This window comes from Phoxinus phoxinus, assembly GCF_949152265.1.
Source record: "Phoxinus phoxinus genome assembly, chromosome: 25".
In the NCBI taxonomy this organism is placed as follows: Eukaryota; Metazoa; Chordata; class Actinopteri; order Cypriniformes; family Leuciscidae; genus Phoxinus; species Phoxinus phoxinus.
In genome coordinates, this window is record NC_136900.1 from 14,364,778 (window position 1) to 14,383,436 (window position 18,659).

Here is an 18,659-nt window from a genome sequence, read left to right on the forward strand (position 1 = left end):
ACATCTGAACAATTAAAAACATTTTTAAATGAACAGATTTATGACTATGACCATAAATATGATCAATTTCAAATCAGCAGGCCTTTGCATAAATGCAATTCAGCATACACACATATGCCGTGTGACGCCCTCTAGTGTGATCAAAGTCAGTGTTTCTCAAAGCTGTGCAGGAGTTTCTATCACTATGCTAGGCGTGTTGTGAGTGTTTCAAGTATGTTGCTAAGGCGTTCTTGGTGGACTGACCCAAGTCAAAAGATCCCTCACACAAGTGTGTATGATATTCTGATACCTAAATATGGCTCACTTCAATGTCTGCTGCTGTAACGTCCACCAGGCAAAGTCTGATCACTTAAAAAGTAAAAGCTTTGTCTTTTCTACAAGCTGCATGAGATTTCATTCATCTTTGTAAAACAAAGGCTGTTGGATGTGTAACATGATAAAAGTTTTCAGGTTGAAGAAAAACAAAGTCAAATGAGTTTCAAATAGATTCAAGAAATTTATTTGATACATTGTGGTCTACAGTAAAACATCGTAGATGCAATATATCGGAGAAAAGTTGCCGCTGACAGAAGCATGCAGTGAAAAGGCTTAAATAAATTACTGCCTACAAACAGAACAGCTTAATCCCATCAGCCTTTTAATGAAAATAAACTATTTTATACAATACAAAAAAGAAAAAAAAGGGAGGAAAAATAAATAAAGCTGCTCCACCTTGCGGAGAGAACATGTTACATTGTTAAATTATAGTGAATGAATACATTTAGTGGAATGTACAATTATTTGTTGTTAACTTTTAGAAAACCTGCAAACGTTAAAATTAATGACTTGGTAAATAAATCAAGCTTATTGAATTAATATGAGGATGGATTCTGTTAAATTCAGAAAACTTTAGTGCAGCCAGTGGCAATGAAATGTTTGCATTACATACACAAAGCGTATATTTATAGGGAGAAATGACCGAAACAGAAACCGAAGAAGTAAACGTCATTGCTTGTAGCTTGCAAGCAATTATAGAGTTCAACTATATAAGACTTCATACAAAAATTACAATTCTCAATTCATGTTGTCAGAACACTGTAGGCTTTATCTTCAAATGTTCCCTCATCATTTTTATTACACCATTAATCCGAGTTGCATAAAATTTGGCTAGATATATTCATGAATACTTATCTCGGCGAATCGTTCATTACTCTCAACGGCGACGGGAATATCCATTACATTTCAGTCCGATCGCAATGAAGGGAGAACTAAACGTCTAAAACATATCTGTATCTTCATACAATCATGTTTAGTTTAGCAGGTCAAAAGCAGCGGTTTATGAAGGATGTTTGGGAAAGAAGCCCTGGATCTACAGTATAACACGCCTTGACGGAACGGTTACATCTTTTGTTGTTCTCGTTGTTTTTATTAGTGCCGTTTCTGTTCTTCTGCGAAAGGTGGCACCATTTCTCACTTTTCTCCTGCCGTTTCTGTCTGTTGGATAGTTCGGGAAGGTAGACTCCTCCGAGTCCGAGACATGGGTCTGCAAACGAAGTCTGAACCTGAAGACGACAGAATGAATGATCATCATCACTGGCGGCTGGTTTGTTTACCTCTGCTGAATACTCTTAATCACAGCGACACTAACATAGTTTTCCATTAAAATACAATGATTTTGGACAAATATAATTTGTCAGTAACAGGTTTGTTTTTGTGGCTCGAATAAATATGCTTCATATACAGAAATAATACAATGATTCAGAATCAGATTTAATAATAAACATATTTAAATCTAAGATGTGACTGTTAATCTGGTTTGGTAATTTCTGATAATTTTGTTTTGGCTAGTAGAAAAATCTAAATGGCTGGTAACTTAAAAATCTGTACACACACTGTGGGTTTTATACCTGTGGTCACTGCTTTTCATCAATCATCTGCTCGACTCCTTTGGCTTGGTTGGCGTGCTTGACTTTTGTCTTCTGTTTGCTCGTGAGCTCAGAGGGTAGACCCCTCTTCCTCTGGATGTGGGTGCCGGGGGCAGCCGCTGTCGGGCTGGAGGGCTCGGAGTTGGGTGGGGTTGATGGTGGAGGCGTGGAGCCTTGACCTGTAGAAAACATGATGCCGCAACAACAATTGATTGTCTGGTCATAGTAGCAATGGTATGACTGGTTATTAACAATAAGGGTGAACTGTGCTTTTTTGGCTTTGTAAACATTCTTTTGTGCGATCAGGGAGTCACATTTTGCTTTACAGAGAAAAACAAAGCCTAGCTGAGAGAAAAGAAAGCTGCACAGTGAATCCTGTATGATGATTGACGCGTCTCACCGGCAGTGCTGCTGCTGGCCTGAGAGTCATCTGACATGGGGGGCTCTGCCTCTTCCTGGATCGTAGGGACTGAGGCGAGCAAACCTGTCACAAAAAGATATATATTTTTTATAAATGCAGATTAAGTCGTCATCCACAACTGCACAACAAATATCATACAGAAATAATCATCATCCATCACTCTGATGGACTGGGTTGTAGATTTACTGACATACTTTTAAATGTTTTCCTTTAGTAAAACGCTGTATCTGTATTAAATCAAAAAGGCTTATGTGGCAAGAGTTCTTTTAATCTTAACACGACTAAAGTCTTTTTAGTCTTAACTAAACATGCACTCAGATTGTTTTTTATTTTGACATTGCAATGCTCATTAAAAATCCTCTAAAATTAGCAATCAGTGCAATAGAACAGATATCATGTTTTATCTGTATAAATGGCAGCTTTGAAAAGCTTTTTCAATTATTGAATCATTTGCATGCATTTAAAATTCAATAAATGCCAATCTTCAGCTAATGCAACCTCTGCAAATGTACCATTTTCCATATTGTGTGGGCAAGCATGATCAGATCTCTATGCAGTCAGTTTTTAAAACAAAAGTTTTAAAACCATTATATGCATACATCACTAATGGTCTTGTGCAAGGCCCTCTTCACAGAGATTTGGTTGCTCAGTTGCTTAATTTTCCATTTTTGTGTAATCCTGACTTTAACCTGTACTTCTGGAAAATTTCACTCCAAGCTCCTAACATGCATTTGATTTTAAAGTCTCATTTTCCTCAACTGCAAGAGCAAAATTATCTATAAACTCTCGTGGGTCAAAACCAAATGGTGCTTTGATCTACTGGGTCAAAGAAATTTAGTGAGAAAATTACTGTACCGAAGTTACTGCTTAAATAACCCCTTATACAAGCTCTTAATATCATAAGAACAAGTTTCTTGTTGTTGACAAAAATGCTGTAATTTCCTGTTTCCTCCATTAGAGGGCTGTAATGAACCGTTGTGTTTGATAGATCCACAGTGTGTTACTCACTAAGGCCTCTGTAGTGTGACAGCTGCTGGTAAACTTGTTTCATTCGTTCGATGTTAAGCCGGCTGCTCTCGGCATGATTGACCATAGGTTTAGGATAGTCCACACCCACAATGCAGTTGGCCGCTTTCTGCACTGATTCTGGGGCGTTCCATGGCTCGTAGATGTAGCGGTTAGGATAGTCTTTCAACTTTGGGATGTACCTCCTGCATGCGAGAATGTATAGATGGTTTTATAACAGACACTTACAAATAATGGCAAATATCTTTCTTTAAAGTATACACATATTTATTATAAAATGAAATTATTAGTATAAAAAGCATTTAATCATTTCTTAGTATTTGTTACGCCATCTTGTGTGCCCCCAAATTTGACGCAGCGTGTTATTTTCCAAGGTATTGTGATATTCTTAATTTAGAAAGCTTCACAATGTCACAGCAGCTCCTTTGAAAGCACAGTGGAGGGATCTGAACCTGTGGCAGTTTACATAAGCCTTTATGCAACAAATCTACAAAACTCTAAATATATAACACCTGCCAGTGACGTAAGATGGGCTGTCTTACTGTGGTTTAGGTGTGGTTCAGGGTTGGTTTGTGTACCTGATGTACTCTCCGGTGGGATCCGTCCTGCGGCCAAAACCCACGGGACAGTAACAGTGAAAGAACTGCTGAAAAAATGCACTGCAGGAGAGCCACATCCAGCTGCCCGCGTTCACGCTCCAATCGGCATCCAACAACAACTCCTCAAACACCTGAGAGAAAGAAAGAGTTAGATTAAGAGAGAAAACGAATAAAAGGGAAGAAAGGGGAAGTTGCACCATCTTATTTACTTTCATTCCGCTTTCCCAGCTGATCCACAGGTCACCTCGAGTGAGGAAACAGGCTACGGCATGCCGGGCCAGGTGGTGGATCCAGCCCTCCTGTCTTAGCTGGGTCATGATGGCATCGATCCAAGGGAACCCTGTCCGACCTTCAGCCCATTTAGCCAGTGCCTCGGGGTTGTGATCCCAGGGAATCTGTACGCAGATGGGGTTTCCCTCCATACGGTCAAAGTTGGGGTTGTTGGTGCCCGCTGTGTAGAAAAACTCTCGCCACAGGAGCTGGCCGAAGAGCGAGAGGGGTGGACTAGACCGTCTCCGCAGCTGGAAAAAAAAGAGGTCAAGAAAATTGTTGTGAAATATTTTTTACTATGCTGTAGTTTTACAGTATGTCTTTTATAACTATACATGCATACTCAAACTTTATTATTGCTGCCACATTTTAAATAAATACTACAAAAATAACCATGAGGTTTCTACCTGGGATACTTTTTATGAGTAATGAATGAGTTTCCATGCATGCTGGGCACTTGATGGCTGCTTTGGCATCACCATCTCACTAATTTCAATTGGGTTTGTAGGGAAATTAAAATGTAGACAAATTATATATTTATCTCTAAAATTAAATTCAAACATTTCAACATAAGCCTTTAGATCAAAAGGTTTTTTAAGTTTATGAGAAATATAAATTCAGTCAAATGTGCCCAAAACTTTAGCTGGTAGTGAATATTTAATACAGGTTAAATATGTGGTGTCCCCTAAGACTTGACTTTGGGGCCCTCTATTATTTAAGTTAAATGCATGTATTAGCAAGTGAAATTATTCAAATTGAACTTCCACTTTCATTTTTATGCCACCTACCACTCATTATTAAACTATTAAACTTGCACTTCTCTAAACTACTACCAACAGTGTCATAAAATAACAATTACTTACCTTTATATAAAGGTCCCGCAGATTGTAGTAAAAAACACGACATGACAGACAGCCGAATCGTAGGTAAGGGCTAAGTCCTGTTGGGCTGGCGAACAGTGTTTGAGCAGTTATTCTAGGCCTCTCGAAATTCGCTACCCAGGCCTGCATAAAAAAGAAAAAGAAAAGAAAAAAAAAGATTAAAACAAAGAATATAAAAAAATTTAAAAAATAAAAAAATTAAAGGGACATAACCATTTATTAATTATTCCTTTGTAGGAATATACTGGAGTAAAAAAAAAAAAACAATACAACAACTACATTTCTTGTTAATAATTAGTCATCAGTCATTATTAAAACATAACTTCATGAAGTATCTCCATGTCTCACCTTTCTGTCTAGGTGTTTATTTAATCTTTCCATGGATTCTGTCTCACCGCCCTTCCACACATGTGTGCGGTCACCCTGAGACTTAAAACCCAGCTCCTCGAGAGAGGGCACGCCATAGCGTTCGTCGTGGTTGTCCGAGATCTGTGTCCGACACCTGTCCATCTGCTCTTGAGTGACGGTCGGCAGCGGTTTCCTGGGAAGTTCAAGTCTGTTCACAATGGCTTGAAACCTCTTGAAAGTGAGAGGGGGGCTGTGGTTGTTCATTTCTATGATCCTGAGGGAAAAGCAAAAACATGCATCCAATTTCAAAAAGCAGTTATTTTCTCTCTAAGGTTGTATATTAATAGAACGTAGAAAGGGAAATGTCTTTGTTTTGAACTAGTTTGATTTGATCTTGTTGACTGGTTGTCAAAAGCTTTAGTGTAGAAATAAATAATTTTCAAAGGCATCATGAGTTCAATTTCAAGGCTCAACAATAAATGTGAGAAAGTGTTTTGAGCCAGTTGATATGTCACAGGCCCAATATGATATACATTAGTGTATCACAACTACAACAACAAATTCATGAAAAACAAATGTATTTTCTTCAAGAGCAAAAACTATTACACTACCGTTTGAAAGTTTGCGGTTAGCATGTTTTTTTTTTTAAAGGAATACTTTTATTCAGTAAAGAGTGGACACATTAAATTTATCAAAAGACTATCATAATGTTACAGACGCTGTTCTTTTGAACTGTTTATCCATAATAATAAGAAATGTTTCTTGAGCAGCAAATATTAAAATTATTTCTGAAAGATCATGTGACACTAAAGACTGGAGTAATGATGCTGAGAATTCAGCTTTGCCATCAGAGGAATAAAGTAAAATTTACAATAGTAATTTCAAGTTGTAATATATCATTTTATATTTATTAATAAAGTGTTTTTACTGTAATCAAGTGTTTTTAGTTGATCAAATAAATGCAGCCTTGGTGATCACAAGCATAAATTAAATGCAAACAAATTTATTTACACATTAATAAATAAATGCATCCAATTATTTAAAATAAAATGTATATATATATATATATATATATATATATAAAAAAAAAAAAACTTTATACAGTGGGATCAGTACAAGAAAAAACCTGATTGATGTTAAAGAGGCTATATGCGTTTTTCTGAAATTTAAACTCGCGACTGACACCTGTGGCCAAAAACCAGAACTGCTCTTCCTTTCTGCTCGCTCGTGCACACTTCACAAGTCATCTGCTGCAAGGAGGTCAGGTCAACATTATGTTTACAGAGGTAAGAACAACAGTCAAATACATATATTGTTTGAGATAAGTGTTCTGAGTGATCTGAAACGTTTAACATGAACGCGCTTAACGTCACATCCGCAGACAGCGTGGGAAAAATCCGACCCGACAGAAAATAGGAAAAATAGGATACAGGCTTATAGGTGCACCCACTGTGAGTGGACAAGGTGTCAGTATGCTCATCAGGAGATGTTTGAGTCATAAATGGTAAAATAAAAAGGCTATTGTTTTGTTTATTTTGGGGAAAAAGTTCCATATAGCCCCTTTAAAGGTAGGGTAGGTAGGATTTATATAAAAACTTTTTACCAAATTTGATTAAACTTTCTATATATATATCAATGCATAATTAAAATGTAAGTACTCTGATAAAAAGAGTATAAAAATCGAGTGACTCTAGACCGTTTAATCTTCATTAAACACAGCTCATTATATCCATTCGGGACGAATCACAGGATTGGCTTGCGCGACTGTCACTCTCTGTCGCCATGACTACCGCCGTTATTACTGGCTCTGCCCACGTGCGCGCAGTCGCGCACCCGTTTTTAGGTGGGAGTGAATGGAATTAATGAGCTGTGTTTAATGAAGATTAAACGGTCTAGAGCAGTGCTTCTCAATTATTTTCTGTTACGCCCCCCCCCAGGAAGAAGTAAACATTTCGCGCCCCCCAACTCTCCGCCGCGACTGTAAATAGTATAATTTGTCTATAAAATTGTTATAAGTACACCTCTGCATAACATTGTATCCTTATTAACATTAAAGAAAACAAAAAAGAAAAAAGAAAGAAATATAGATCAACTTAAAACAAAGAATAACTTTATTAACATTGTTTTTTAGTCTGTAACAAAGAAAGGCTTAAAGTGCATCAATTTGCCAGAAATTAACATGTATAATCAATAAATAAATTTTAAAAAATCAAATTGATCAGCAACATTAACTCTCAAACACTTTGAAGGTTTACTGAAGTAGCATTCACAAAGCGAGACGATTGTTGGCAATATTCGGCACGTTTTCGCTGAAAAAACTCAAGTGGCTTATCAGCGTGATTGGGGTGTAATGTCTTTAAGTGACGCCTTAATTTATTTGGCTTCATGCTGTCCGCTGCCAATATTTTTAGACACAGTAAACATACTGGTCTTTCTTCGTCTCCCACCGTAGTCACGGTGAAGCCAAGCGCAACATACGCTTTGTCTCGTTATCTCCGTCTCTCTCCGCCTTTCTTTTCATCCCTGTTAAATATTTTTCCATGTTGTTTGTTATCTACACTTCATATCTCCTGCTCTGTACTCTTGTTCGGTGCAAAAAATAACCACTTCCTGAAAAAGCATGTTCTTCGGGGTCTCGCGCGCCCCCCCTGGCATCGCTCCGAGCCCCCCTAGGGGGTCGCGCCCCACTATTTGAGAAGCACTGGTCTAGAGTCACTCGATTTTTATACTCTTTTTATCAGAGTACTTACATTTTAATTATGCATTGGTATATAAAGACAGTTTAAACAAATTTGAATAAAAGTTTTTTTTAGACAATTCTGACCTACCCTACCTTTAACACAGCCATGCTTATGACATTTCACTTATAGCTCATTCTACTACACCAATTGGTTTCAAACAACCTGAGGTGGCACTCCAAAAAGCCCAGTTTTATTCTTTAGGAAACAAGGTCACTAAAGTAAGGTCATATTCGATCAAATAGGAAAGATTGCCTTGCAGCGTGTCCAGACCGGGAACACACTTCCCCACATTCTCCAAATGCAAGCACACACGTCCCTGGCTGGTTCTGAAAAGAACTAACCGTCTCAGTGTGTCCTCTAAATGAGGAACAACAGTCTTAACACATTAACAGCCTGTCCCTTATTAATAGTCCTGATCTTATACAACTCTCTATATCCAACAGGGGTGGAGCCCTGCCATTGGCCGGTTCTCTCGGCACGGTGCAGAATCAGGGGGCACCCGCGTGTTTGTTAGGAAAAGCCTGGCGCTCGGCTCGCACATGTTTGCAGTGGTGACTTGCATGCCGAGCAATTTCACCCTCCCTCCCACAGCACATGTTTCTCAGTGTGACCGCCAGGACCGCTTTCAGTCACCAGATGGCAGTAGAGAGTCTCATCTCTTCTGTTTGTACTAGAGAGACTGACGTCACACTCACACCGGCACATGCATTCACACACACTTATGCATGCAAGCTCATTCTCTTCCCCTCTGAATGAGAGTCTGGGCATATAATACCATTTATGTAACCTATGCAGAAAGACACTTGTTTTACATTACACATAAGGAGTAGTTGTATCTGCACGATAATCTGAGAAGGGGAGAGTCATACTCTCAGGTTTGGTAATACTCTCAGGAAAAGCATAAGAGATTGTGCGATGCACATGAACACAAGTGCAGACCAGAGTCACAGTACTGTAAAGTTCATCATTATGTCACACTATGTGAATTACATTAAGTGCTGGCAAAGTTTACTGAATAATCTAGTCAATGATTAAGGAATGTTGCCCCATGACGTGCACTAACAAGGTTTTCCTTTCTGACCCAGTAGTTCAGATTTATACTTGTCCAACTGACAACATTTTCACTGTTCCAATAACATTTTTAAATTAAATATATAAAACAATCAAAACATTTAGAAACAAAATATATTTTAACAGCTTAAAAACATATTTGGTAATCTATTCGAAAGCCACAGGAAATCGTCTCCCCCTATCGCCCGCGAGCGGAAAAAACACCCTTGCAACTTTGGGCTGGCGGGCCGCCGGCTCAGGAAGTATTGCGTGATATAAGGTATCGCGATTCAATGAATTGCTTTACGGCAAACAAAATCTGCTAAAATTCTGTCATTATTGCGCTCCCTCACGCTGTTCGAACCCGAATGAAGAAGACGTTTTAAAGAATGTCCCATCTGCTTTGATGTAGTTGATCTACTAGCCTCTGGTACCTGAGAGTCACCAACAAGTTTTTCGACAGTGTTGTCAAATATCTATTCCGAAGCTGTAGGGAGCTCTATAGAGAAACCTGCGAGCAAAAAGCGAGAATACAGCTAAAAAATTCCTGAAACTGCATAGCCCAGCTTTAAAAAAGATTTAAAAATGGCTAGCAATGAAGATAACCTCACATGGAAAGGAAGACTATTCCATAATTTAGGACCTTATTTTAGCGATCGATCTCAGGTGATAAAAACTACTCGTCAACAGCACTGATCTGCTTATCGAAAAGTAAATATGAGTCAAGAACGTTCAACAACAACGGACCTAACTGGGCAGGTCCGTTGAACCTAAGATCAAGACTTTGGTTTTGCTCTCATTTCATTGTAAGAAATTATTTGCCAGCCAATGTTTAATATCTTTGAAGCAATTTAAGGCATTCTCTAATTATCAATTCTTGTCTATACTCACTGGAAAATAAAATTTGGAATTGTCAGCATAACAGTGGTAAGATATGCTGCATTTCTGAAAAATAAATCTCAGTGGAAACATGTACAATAAAAATAACAAGGGTCCTAAAATTGACCCTTGAGGAACACCACATTTTAGCAGAGCTGATCTGTAGCAAACTGATCTGTAGCAACTGTAGCAAAACTTGCCTAAATTAACAGAGAATGTTCATCTTTTTGATAGGAGGAAAACCACTGGAGGGTCGTCCCCTGGATGCCCTCCATACATTCTAAACGATTTAGAAGACTATCATGGTCAATTGTATCAAATGCGGCACTGAGATCTTAAACTAGGACAATAGGGGAAACGGAGTCCATGGAGAGTAAAATATCATTGGTGACGTTCAATAATGCAGATTCAGTGCTGTGCAAACATTTGAAACCAGACTGAAATGTATCTTAAATATTAAATGTATTTAGATAGGAGTAGAGCTGCAAATAATTTTTTTTTTTTTTTTAAAGGGGTGGTAAAATGCCCTTTTCACAAGATATAAATTAAATATATGATGTCCCCAGAGTGTGTGTGTGAAATTAAAGGAACACTCCGACAGTCCGCAGCACCTGAGACGCGCTCTGAACGAACTCTCTGCTCCTCACCACGGCGCGTCTAAGGTGCTGCGGTTATCACTCCGCCCAAGTAGCAGTGCTTCGCCTTCAGAGAATATAGTTCCCAGTATTTATATGCTTAAAATATGTCTGTGTCTCATGTGACTTTGTTTTTAGTACACTCTGTGACTATACGAATCACAACATGTAAATAGGAAAATGTTTGCGTTATTTTGTCACTTATTTGGATTAGTATGCTAGCTGCAACCATTTACATCCAGTCTTTGTGCTAAGCTAGGCTAGCGGTGGGTGCGTCAAACAGACTTATAGCACGCACGGAGATGAAAAAGGTATGTATGGACTTATCTAACTCTGGGGGATAAGGTGAATAGGCTAAAGTGCCAAAAAGTCAGAGTGTTCCTTTAACACAAAATACCCCACTGATATTTTTATATAGCATGTTAAAATTGTCACTTTTTGAGGGTTTGCAAAAACGCACCGTTTTGTGCCTGGCCCTTTAAATGCAAATGAGCTGCTGCAGAGGGCAGGGTTTCAAGAGCTCGTGTGTGTTAGCAGCCGCGATTACCTCACATAGACAGACTAAAATGACAGAAACTGTCTTAAACAGCCTTTAAATGTTAAAACAGAGTCAGACAAAGATGGAGAGACTCAAGAAGAAGTGAAAACATGTAGAATGCAACAGGACGTCTCAATGGTTAGTTGATGAATAGGGGTGTCATGATTCTCCAAATCCTCGATTCGATAAAATTTTCGATTCTAAGGTCACGGTTTGATTCGATTGTCGATCTATGCGGCGTCGCGCAGCACCACGTCTTTAAAATTCGAAAACATCATTCTCTATGAGTGTACACGCGGCGCCCGGCAGCAAGGGCTTGACGCAGCAACAAAACGTCCTCATGCGGCGCAAGCCATTGAAATGAATGGGTTTCATAGCGCAGCGCCACACATTCCGGGTCCTGTGTGAAAGTCCCTTGACTCGCAACACTTCAACACGTGTTTTTTTCCCGCTAGACAAGCCGACCGAACGTGACATGGGGGCGTGACAGCATCGACGATTCCGTTTTTTAATTAGAAGTTCGAGATTGTGACTTAATTGCGGTCGATTTCGACACCCTTATTGATGAATTCATGTTGCTAATGTGGAGTTAACTATCTTCATTTAGGATATTCTGTCATGGTAATCTATAAATCGCTCGTATAGGAACTGTTGTGAGATGCACACAGAGTGACTTTCTATTGCATGTGAAAAGACGAATGCTAAAGTTTGAGCTGACTCACAAATGTACTCTTATACAACAACTTTTCCTCTTCTCAACATGGACTGCGTGTTCCCGGGGGCGGGGTTTATGTACATTTTAGGGTTGCTGATGTCACTAACCCGTGAGGAATGTCGTGTAGTCCCTACCAGCCGTTTGTTGTAGTCCTTTTCTTTAAAAGCAAATATCTTCCTTTGCTTTGAACTTTGAGTGTTGTAACTTTGCAGATGTTGTTTATGCTCAAACAGCAACATTACACACTAACTAAAGTTAGAAAAGTGAAATCATACTCAACCACCCCTTTAAAGGATGTAAAATTGTGTTTAAATCTGCTTGGAACAACTCACCTTGCTAATGAGCTGTTAAATATAGCGGTCACACTGAAACTGATAGTCATAAAAACTTCTTTAAAGGGCACCTATTATGGAATTTTGAAATTTACCTTTCATGTAGTGTGTAACATAGATCTAAGTGAACAAAAACATCCTGCAAAGTTTGAAATATGAAAGTGCACCGTATATAAAGTTATTGTCTTTCAAAAGTAAGAGTCGACAGTCATTTTTATGAATCGTTAGAAGACCGAAGCTTTTTCTCTGACTAGATGACGTCAACTTGTCAAGTTATTTGAATACGATACGCCCACTTATTGCGCTCCAAGGCCAGGGAAACTATCATGGCGACGAGACGCTGTGTTCTGAAGTGCGACTCAAAAGCCAACTTTTTCATCTGCCCAAGGAGGAGCATTTGAAGAGTGGCTACAATTCATATATACAACTATACCACAGAAGTATAGTCCGAGCCTTGTGCTTTGTTCGCGCCATTTTGAAGACGATTGCTTTTTAAATGCAATCAAACTTGGATTCGCGAGCCGGCTGATATTGCAGGAAGGTTCAGTTCCAAGTGTATTTGCATCAGCTTCCTCCTCCGTATCACAACCTGTAAGTGTTATTAATAATTGTTGCTTTTATGTTTTATGTAGCATGCTTAATAATTATTTTGTTTGTTGTGTAAGCACAGTTTAGCTTCTAGGTCTTCAATGACAATTGTATTGAGATATGTGAAGTGTTTGTCTTGTTTTCGGAGTTGTCTTAAAGAATAGAATAATACCTCGTAGTAACGTAACTGCATTTTTTTTTTTGTAAAAACGTTATGTTTATGCATCGGGCTAACGCAAATAAAGACTGATTGTGCTTTTACAATATGAACTCTGGGCTATGCTCGCTAACGTAACATTAAATTCTTTATCTTATTTTTAGTTTTTTACTACAAACTACAAAGCAGTGGACTATAATCATTATTATAACACGATTTAATTGATAAAAGCATCATTGTACTCCGTGTTAAACAATAAGTATTATCTCTGTAAACACTGCTGGGTCATCTGACCAATCGCAGATTATCGTCGCACAAAGGAGGGGTTTGGAAAAACGAGTCGTTGAACGAATCATTTGGGAGTCGGTGAGCAAATCAGGTAAAAATAAATGCATATTATACGAAAACAAAAGTGTTTTTTGACATTGTATGCACGTAAAACTGTTGTTGGGGACTCCCTAAACAACATTAGGAACATTTTAAATGTCATAATAGGTGCCCTTTAAAAAAGGCGTGGAGAAAGAATGTCCAGCTAATAACTGGAGCACTTCATTTTGAAGACTACATCTGCTAGATGTTCTGGTGTAACTTGTTCAAAGTGAGTCAGAGAGCTGGATAGGACAGGAATTAATGGGTGATCAAAAGGAGTAGGTACAATTCCACATTTAATCGACTCAATTTTGTAAAGGAGTTTAAAAATGTTTCACAGTTTTATTGGGAAACGCCTAGAACAGTCTTTTTGGTTGGATTTAAAACAGAATCAATTGTATTGGTCAAAACTTGGCTTTAGCTTTCTTTACAGCTTTCTGATAGTTTGTTAAGCACTCCAATGAATTTTTTATTTATTTTTTATTAAAATGTCATAAGAGACCTGAATCTTGTCTCGTTTCCACTTACGCTCAGCTTTTCTGTATGCAAAATGTGCAATGATAGCTGCATATTACACAACTATAAATGTAATATAACACACACACACCCCTTTTCTATTGTTGTCAAAAATATCAATAGCTCTTTATTCCATCTGCAAATTGACACACACTTGTCCACTAAACGCCATGTATTGTTTGAATTTCACGATAAAATGGACAGAATTTGAAAACTAAAGACTTTGCTTCTTATCAGAAGTAACAAAGCTCTTTGTAATTATCGGATGGGAGGCGCTACAAATAACGTTTGGTGTATTACAATACAAGATAGTAAAACAAGCTCATAAAATAATGATACAAAAATTGTTAATATCCATCAAAAATGGACATACTTGAGTGAATTTAATATTCTAACAATTTTAGAGACAAATATAAATTAAGCCTATGAATGAATTTCTTCACAAAACCAAACTTTAAGTCTGTGAGGGAACAAAAGCATGTGTCAGTTTTCCGAGGAATGTGTGCGAGTGCAGTTCATCACCCACCTGTCTGGACTGTAGAGCGTGTGAGTGTTTCGTACCACGGTTTCCACACCGTATTCATGTGCCATTTTAATAATGGCAGCATCTCTTTCTTTCCCATAAGGCTCGGAGTCATATTCAAACGTGAGCCGTGTGACATTCCACTCCTGGAAGAGACAGAGATCAGATATACATGTTAAAGAATGACACAAATGGTCAAAGTAACTACAACACCAACAGTATTTTTACACCTATTTCTAGCCATGTAAAAAAAGTGTTACATAAAGGTTAGGTGAGGTCAATGATGCCCTCAAGTTGACATCATTAACCAGCTGCTTCTTTTGAGCACATCCGGTGATATAATCATTTAGTGTTTGATTACCAAATAAGTCCTACAAGGTGAGCCCTTAACAATGTCAATGTAAACTTCCCACACAGCCACTGTGCTCTTCAGTTGTTCTGAAGAAGTTAACTGTAGCTCATTATGTGACATCTTGGTTATACAAGCTCACTTTAAATGGCTGATGTGATGGTGCCCTCACCCACTTGCATAAACAGCACTATTAACCTGTCAAAGGGATCGTACAACCCACTTGCCAATGTCTGAATGAAGCACTGCCGTGCTCGAGACGAGAGAGAGAGAAAATAAGTTAAACTTCCCAAGACTTTAAAGTGTAAAACTATGTGAGAAAACTTGAACAACTAACAACCCTGAACCCAGAATAAATAAATAAAAACACACACATAAACATTTTTGACTTTCAACATTTTATTACTTGAAGAAAGTAATATTTTTTTTTGTTATTCAGCAAATATGCGTTAAACACTTACAATAACCAATTTGAAATACAAACGATTTCCAAAATGCTGTTCTTTATAACTTTTTCCACTATACTTTCTATTCATCAATGAATGCTTCAGTTTCACAATCAGTTTCAACAAAAATATTAAGCAGCACAACTGTTTTCTTTTTTTTTTTAAATCAACATTGATAATAATGAGAAATGTTTCTTGTTGAGCATCAAATCAGTATATTAGAATGATTTCTGCAGGACCATGTGACACTAAAGACTGGGGTAATGATGCTGAAAATATGGCTTTGCCATAACAGGAATAAATTACATTTTAAAATATATTCAAATAGAAAACAGTTATAGTAAATTGTAATCATATGTCACAATATATACTGTTTTAGATGCAGATCTAAAGATTGCAGACTAGACGTCTTTTAAAAAAATATATTTAAATATCTTTTGAATGGTAGTGTATGTGTAATATAATTTTTTTATACCAACTAATTATTATACTAGGTTAGCAATGGCAATGTTTTAAATCAGTGTTCAAGCATAATACCGGTGTTTAAAAATGGGGTTGCTGGTAAAAAAAAAGCAGTATTTTAACAGTTTAATGAGTTTATCCATAGTTTTAAATAAGAATAAAAGGATGATCTTGGACTAAACCCTAACAAACATATTATATATCTTCTGAAACAAGGCATCACTTGCAAAATACCCTACTAATGATATCTGATGACTAACATTACTGTGAATATATTATATATTAATATATTGTTATCAAATACAACTTAGACAAACCAAAAAATTGCATTATGCAAGTATTTCCATGTTTCAAATTATAATGTTTACCTATTAAAAGCCAAAGTGAGACAAAACGAAACAAAACAAATAGCTTGAGACAAATACTGACCTTGAAGACTCTCGGAAAGACATCTGTTGGCTGTCCCCGCACCACAAAAAGCCTTGAATTCAGTTTCCTCAAACTTGTGTCCAAATCCTCTAAAGATTCCAGTAAAAATCTGCAGGAGAGAAAATGTGAAAGATTATTTACAAAACTATGTATTAATATGCTGTGACCTTGCAAGCAGTGCTAGTTACCGGTACAGAAGTTATACACAACTAGCAAGTCATCAGTTATTTTGAGCATTCTTGATGTCACACAAAATAATAAACATACTGTATATTTGAGACATCCGAGACAACTTCAAATAAACAATTGAGAAGAAAAATGCAAATACAATATTAATAGCTTCATGCAATGATCAAACGAATCTTCAATTAAATTGCATTGGATGATTGTATCTGGGCACCAAAATACTACTAAGCTCTATTCTATACATAAGCTATCTAACTCCTTACATACTATTTAAGGCCTAGTCTGGTTTAAAATAGGCATCGGAATGGATTCAAAAGATTTAAGTCATTGCGATGAATCAAAATCCCCAATATAATAATATAATAACTAAACAAACATTTAATTAAAAACTATTACTGTCTGATTCAGCATTCACCATGTTTATTATTATTATTACATTAGCAAAAAAATCTGTTTGTAAATAGTATACTCAAACATAAAAAAGGATTCAAAAGTTTGTCCGCGTTTTGAGATTCCACGACAGTGCTCTGGTTTACCGTTACATTGTATTCAAATATTTGTATTGCTGGGTCATTCATTCACACAATACATCTCTCAGCTTGTATGCTGGTAAGACAGGCAGCAGCGCACGTGAAAATCACGCGACTCGCACTAACGCATTTGTAATATTTTTTACACTCACGCACGTTATTTCTGACTCGCGCGCTTTTGACTTCACCAACAACACTCACATTCAATGACGCAATAATGAAATTGTAATTTTAGCCGTTATATAAAAACAAAGTGGGCGTGAGCAAAAGGACTAGAGCTGTTAGCTTCCTGCACCAACAATGTTATACGTCTTTCACGCAAAAAGAGATTAATTATTTTTCGTGTTTCTAGAAATGGAAATTAGAGCTTAAGTATCTGACTAGTTAAGTTTGTTCACCTGAGCTAAACAACAGTGAGGCCCTTTACGCGAGTCAATAATTTACATTTTTACAATATAGTGGGCAATAAAAAGTCAGTATTTGACAGTTGTCTTGATTGTTTTTGTTATTAAATAAGATATTAGCACAAGTATTGCGTTACAATTACATTTCAAGCCACCAGCTACAATGCACACTCGGGTCGGGCGCATGTCAGGGCCAAAACATAACAGCGGCTGTGTAATATACAAGACCTACGTAGTTACCTACCCTTCACAATAGCACTAAAACTACCTAATGTACGTCTGTTTATAACCACAAACCACGAAAAATAAATGGCACTGACCTCCATCTGTTGACTCCCACAATGGCAGAACCTGCAAACCACGGGTCCAAAATATAAACACAGCGTACTGTATCCGCGCCATTGAGAGCTTCCTGCAAAGCCGGATTATCATGAAGCCGCAGCCCTTTACGAAACCAATGCACGGAATTCACAACCATAGTTACACTTTTATTCCATCCTAAAGGTCCAGTGAAGTCAATGGTAATCCTTAAGCGCAAACAATCCCCGATTTCAGTCGTTCAGGGTCCACATTACGCCTCTCTGTGAAGTTTGAGATGAGGAGCAGACAGAGTAGACGCAGTGAATTTTCCGCCTCTTCCCGCGTCCATTGGGCAACAGGACGACACGTGTACGGATTACTCAGAATGAGTGACTTGAGCTTCCGAGCGGCTATTGGTTCATCCCTTTTTTACAGTCTATGGTTCAACCCCACGTTGGAGATCCAGCCCAGTCACGTTTGTCTCGTGTGTTGTTCGCAATGTTCCTGGGAAATAATCGTCAAATTATGACATCAGCTCATGGCATGCGACTGGTAAAACACGTAAGTCACGCACTAAAGTGTTTTGAGGAAAGCAGCTGGCAAGGATGGGAAATACATATCATTTACACAGTTATCCCAGTTGTGGATACCTAATGAGTCTGTCTACATGTTTTATAAGCATGAGCATAAGCTGAAGAAACGCACGTGAGGTGGCGTGTTTGCATTTTCTGGTGTTTCGCGCCCCCTCGTGGTAGTTCTTCAATTTGCTGAAATTATATAAAACAAGGTTCAGATTATGGTCAGTGAACTTTTAAAGAGAGTTCACCCAAAAATGACAATTCTGTCATAATTACTCACCACCATGTCGTTCCAAAACTCGTAAGACTTTCGTTAATATTCAGAACACAAATAAAGATATCGTAGCTACCATTTTAATGCTTAAAAAAATTTATTAAAAAAAACTCATGAAGAGATCGTAAACCTAATCATGTGAATGAATTTTAATCAATTTTCTGAAGACACTTGATCGCTTTATATGATGAACAGATTTAATTTAGCCT

The 18,659-nt window shown here is 37.7% G+C and overlaps 1 protein-coding gene across 1 annotated transcript; it reads right to left on the bottom strand.

The window, feature by feature from the left end:
* Positions 1-472: 472 nt before the first annotated feature.
* On the bottom strand, positions 473-18,331 carry cry2 (cryptochrome circadian regulator 2). Its single transcript, XM_079604559.1, has 11 exons — positions 17,619-18,331; positions 16,179-16,287; positions 14,496-14,638; positions 5,450-5,723; positions 5,084-5,224; positions 4,160-4,471; positions 3,930-4,081; positions 3,334-3,536; positions 2,305-2,388; positions 1,887-2,083; positions 473-1,541 (listed from the first exon to the last, which is right to left on the bottom strand). The coding sequence occupies exons 1-10, from the start codon at positions 17,774-17,776 to the stop codon at positions 1,893-1,895; spliced, it is 1,767 nt and encodes a 588-aa protein (XP_079460685.1). The 5' UTR covers positions 17,777-18,331; the 3' UTR covers positions 473-1,541; positions 1,887-1,892.
* Between the last annotated feature and the right edge of the window lie 328 nt (positions 18,332-18,659).

What these genes read in the sequence shown, in the direction of transcription:
- cry2 (XM_079604559.1), bottom strand. Translation starts at nt 17,776, where the DNA reads ATGGTTGTGAATTCCGTGCATTGGTTTCGTAAAGGGCTGCGGCTTCAT. An exon ending in ATAAACACCTAGACAGAAAG is followed by an intron (nt 5,225 to 5,449) that starts GTGAGACATGGA and finishes TTTTTTATGCAG; the next exon opens with GCCTGGGTAGCGAATTTCGA. An exon ending in GGCCAGCAGCAGCACTGCCG is followed by an intron (nt 2,084 to 2,304) that starts GTGAGACGCGTC and finishes TGTTTTCTACAG; the next exon opens with GTCAAGGCTCCACGCCTCCA.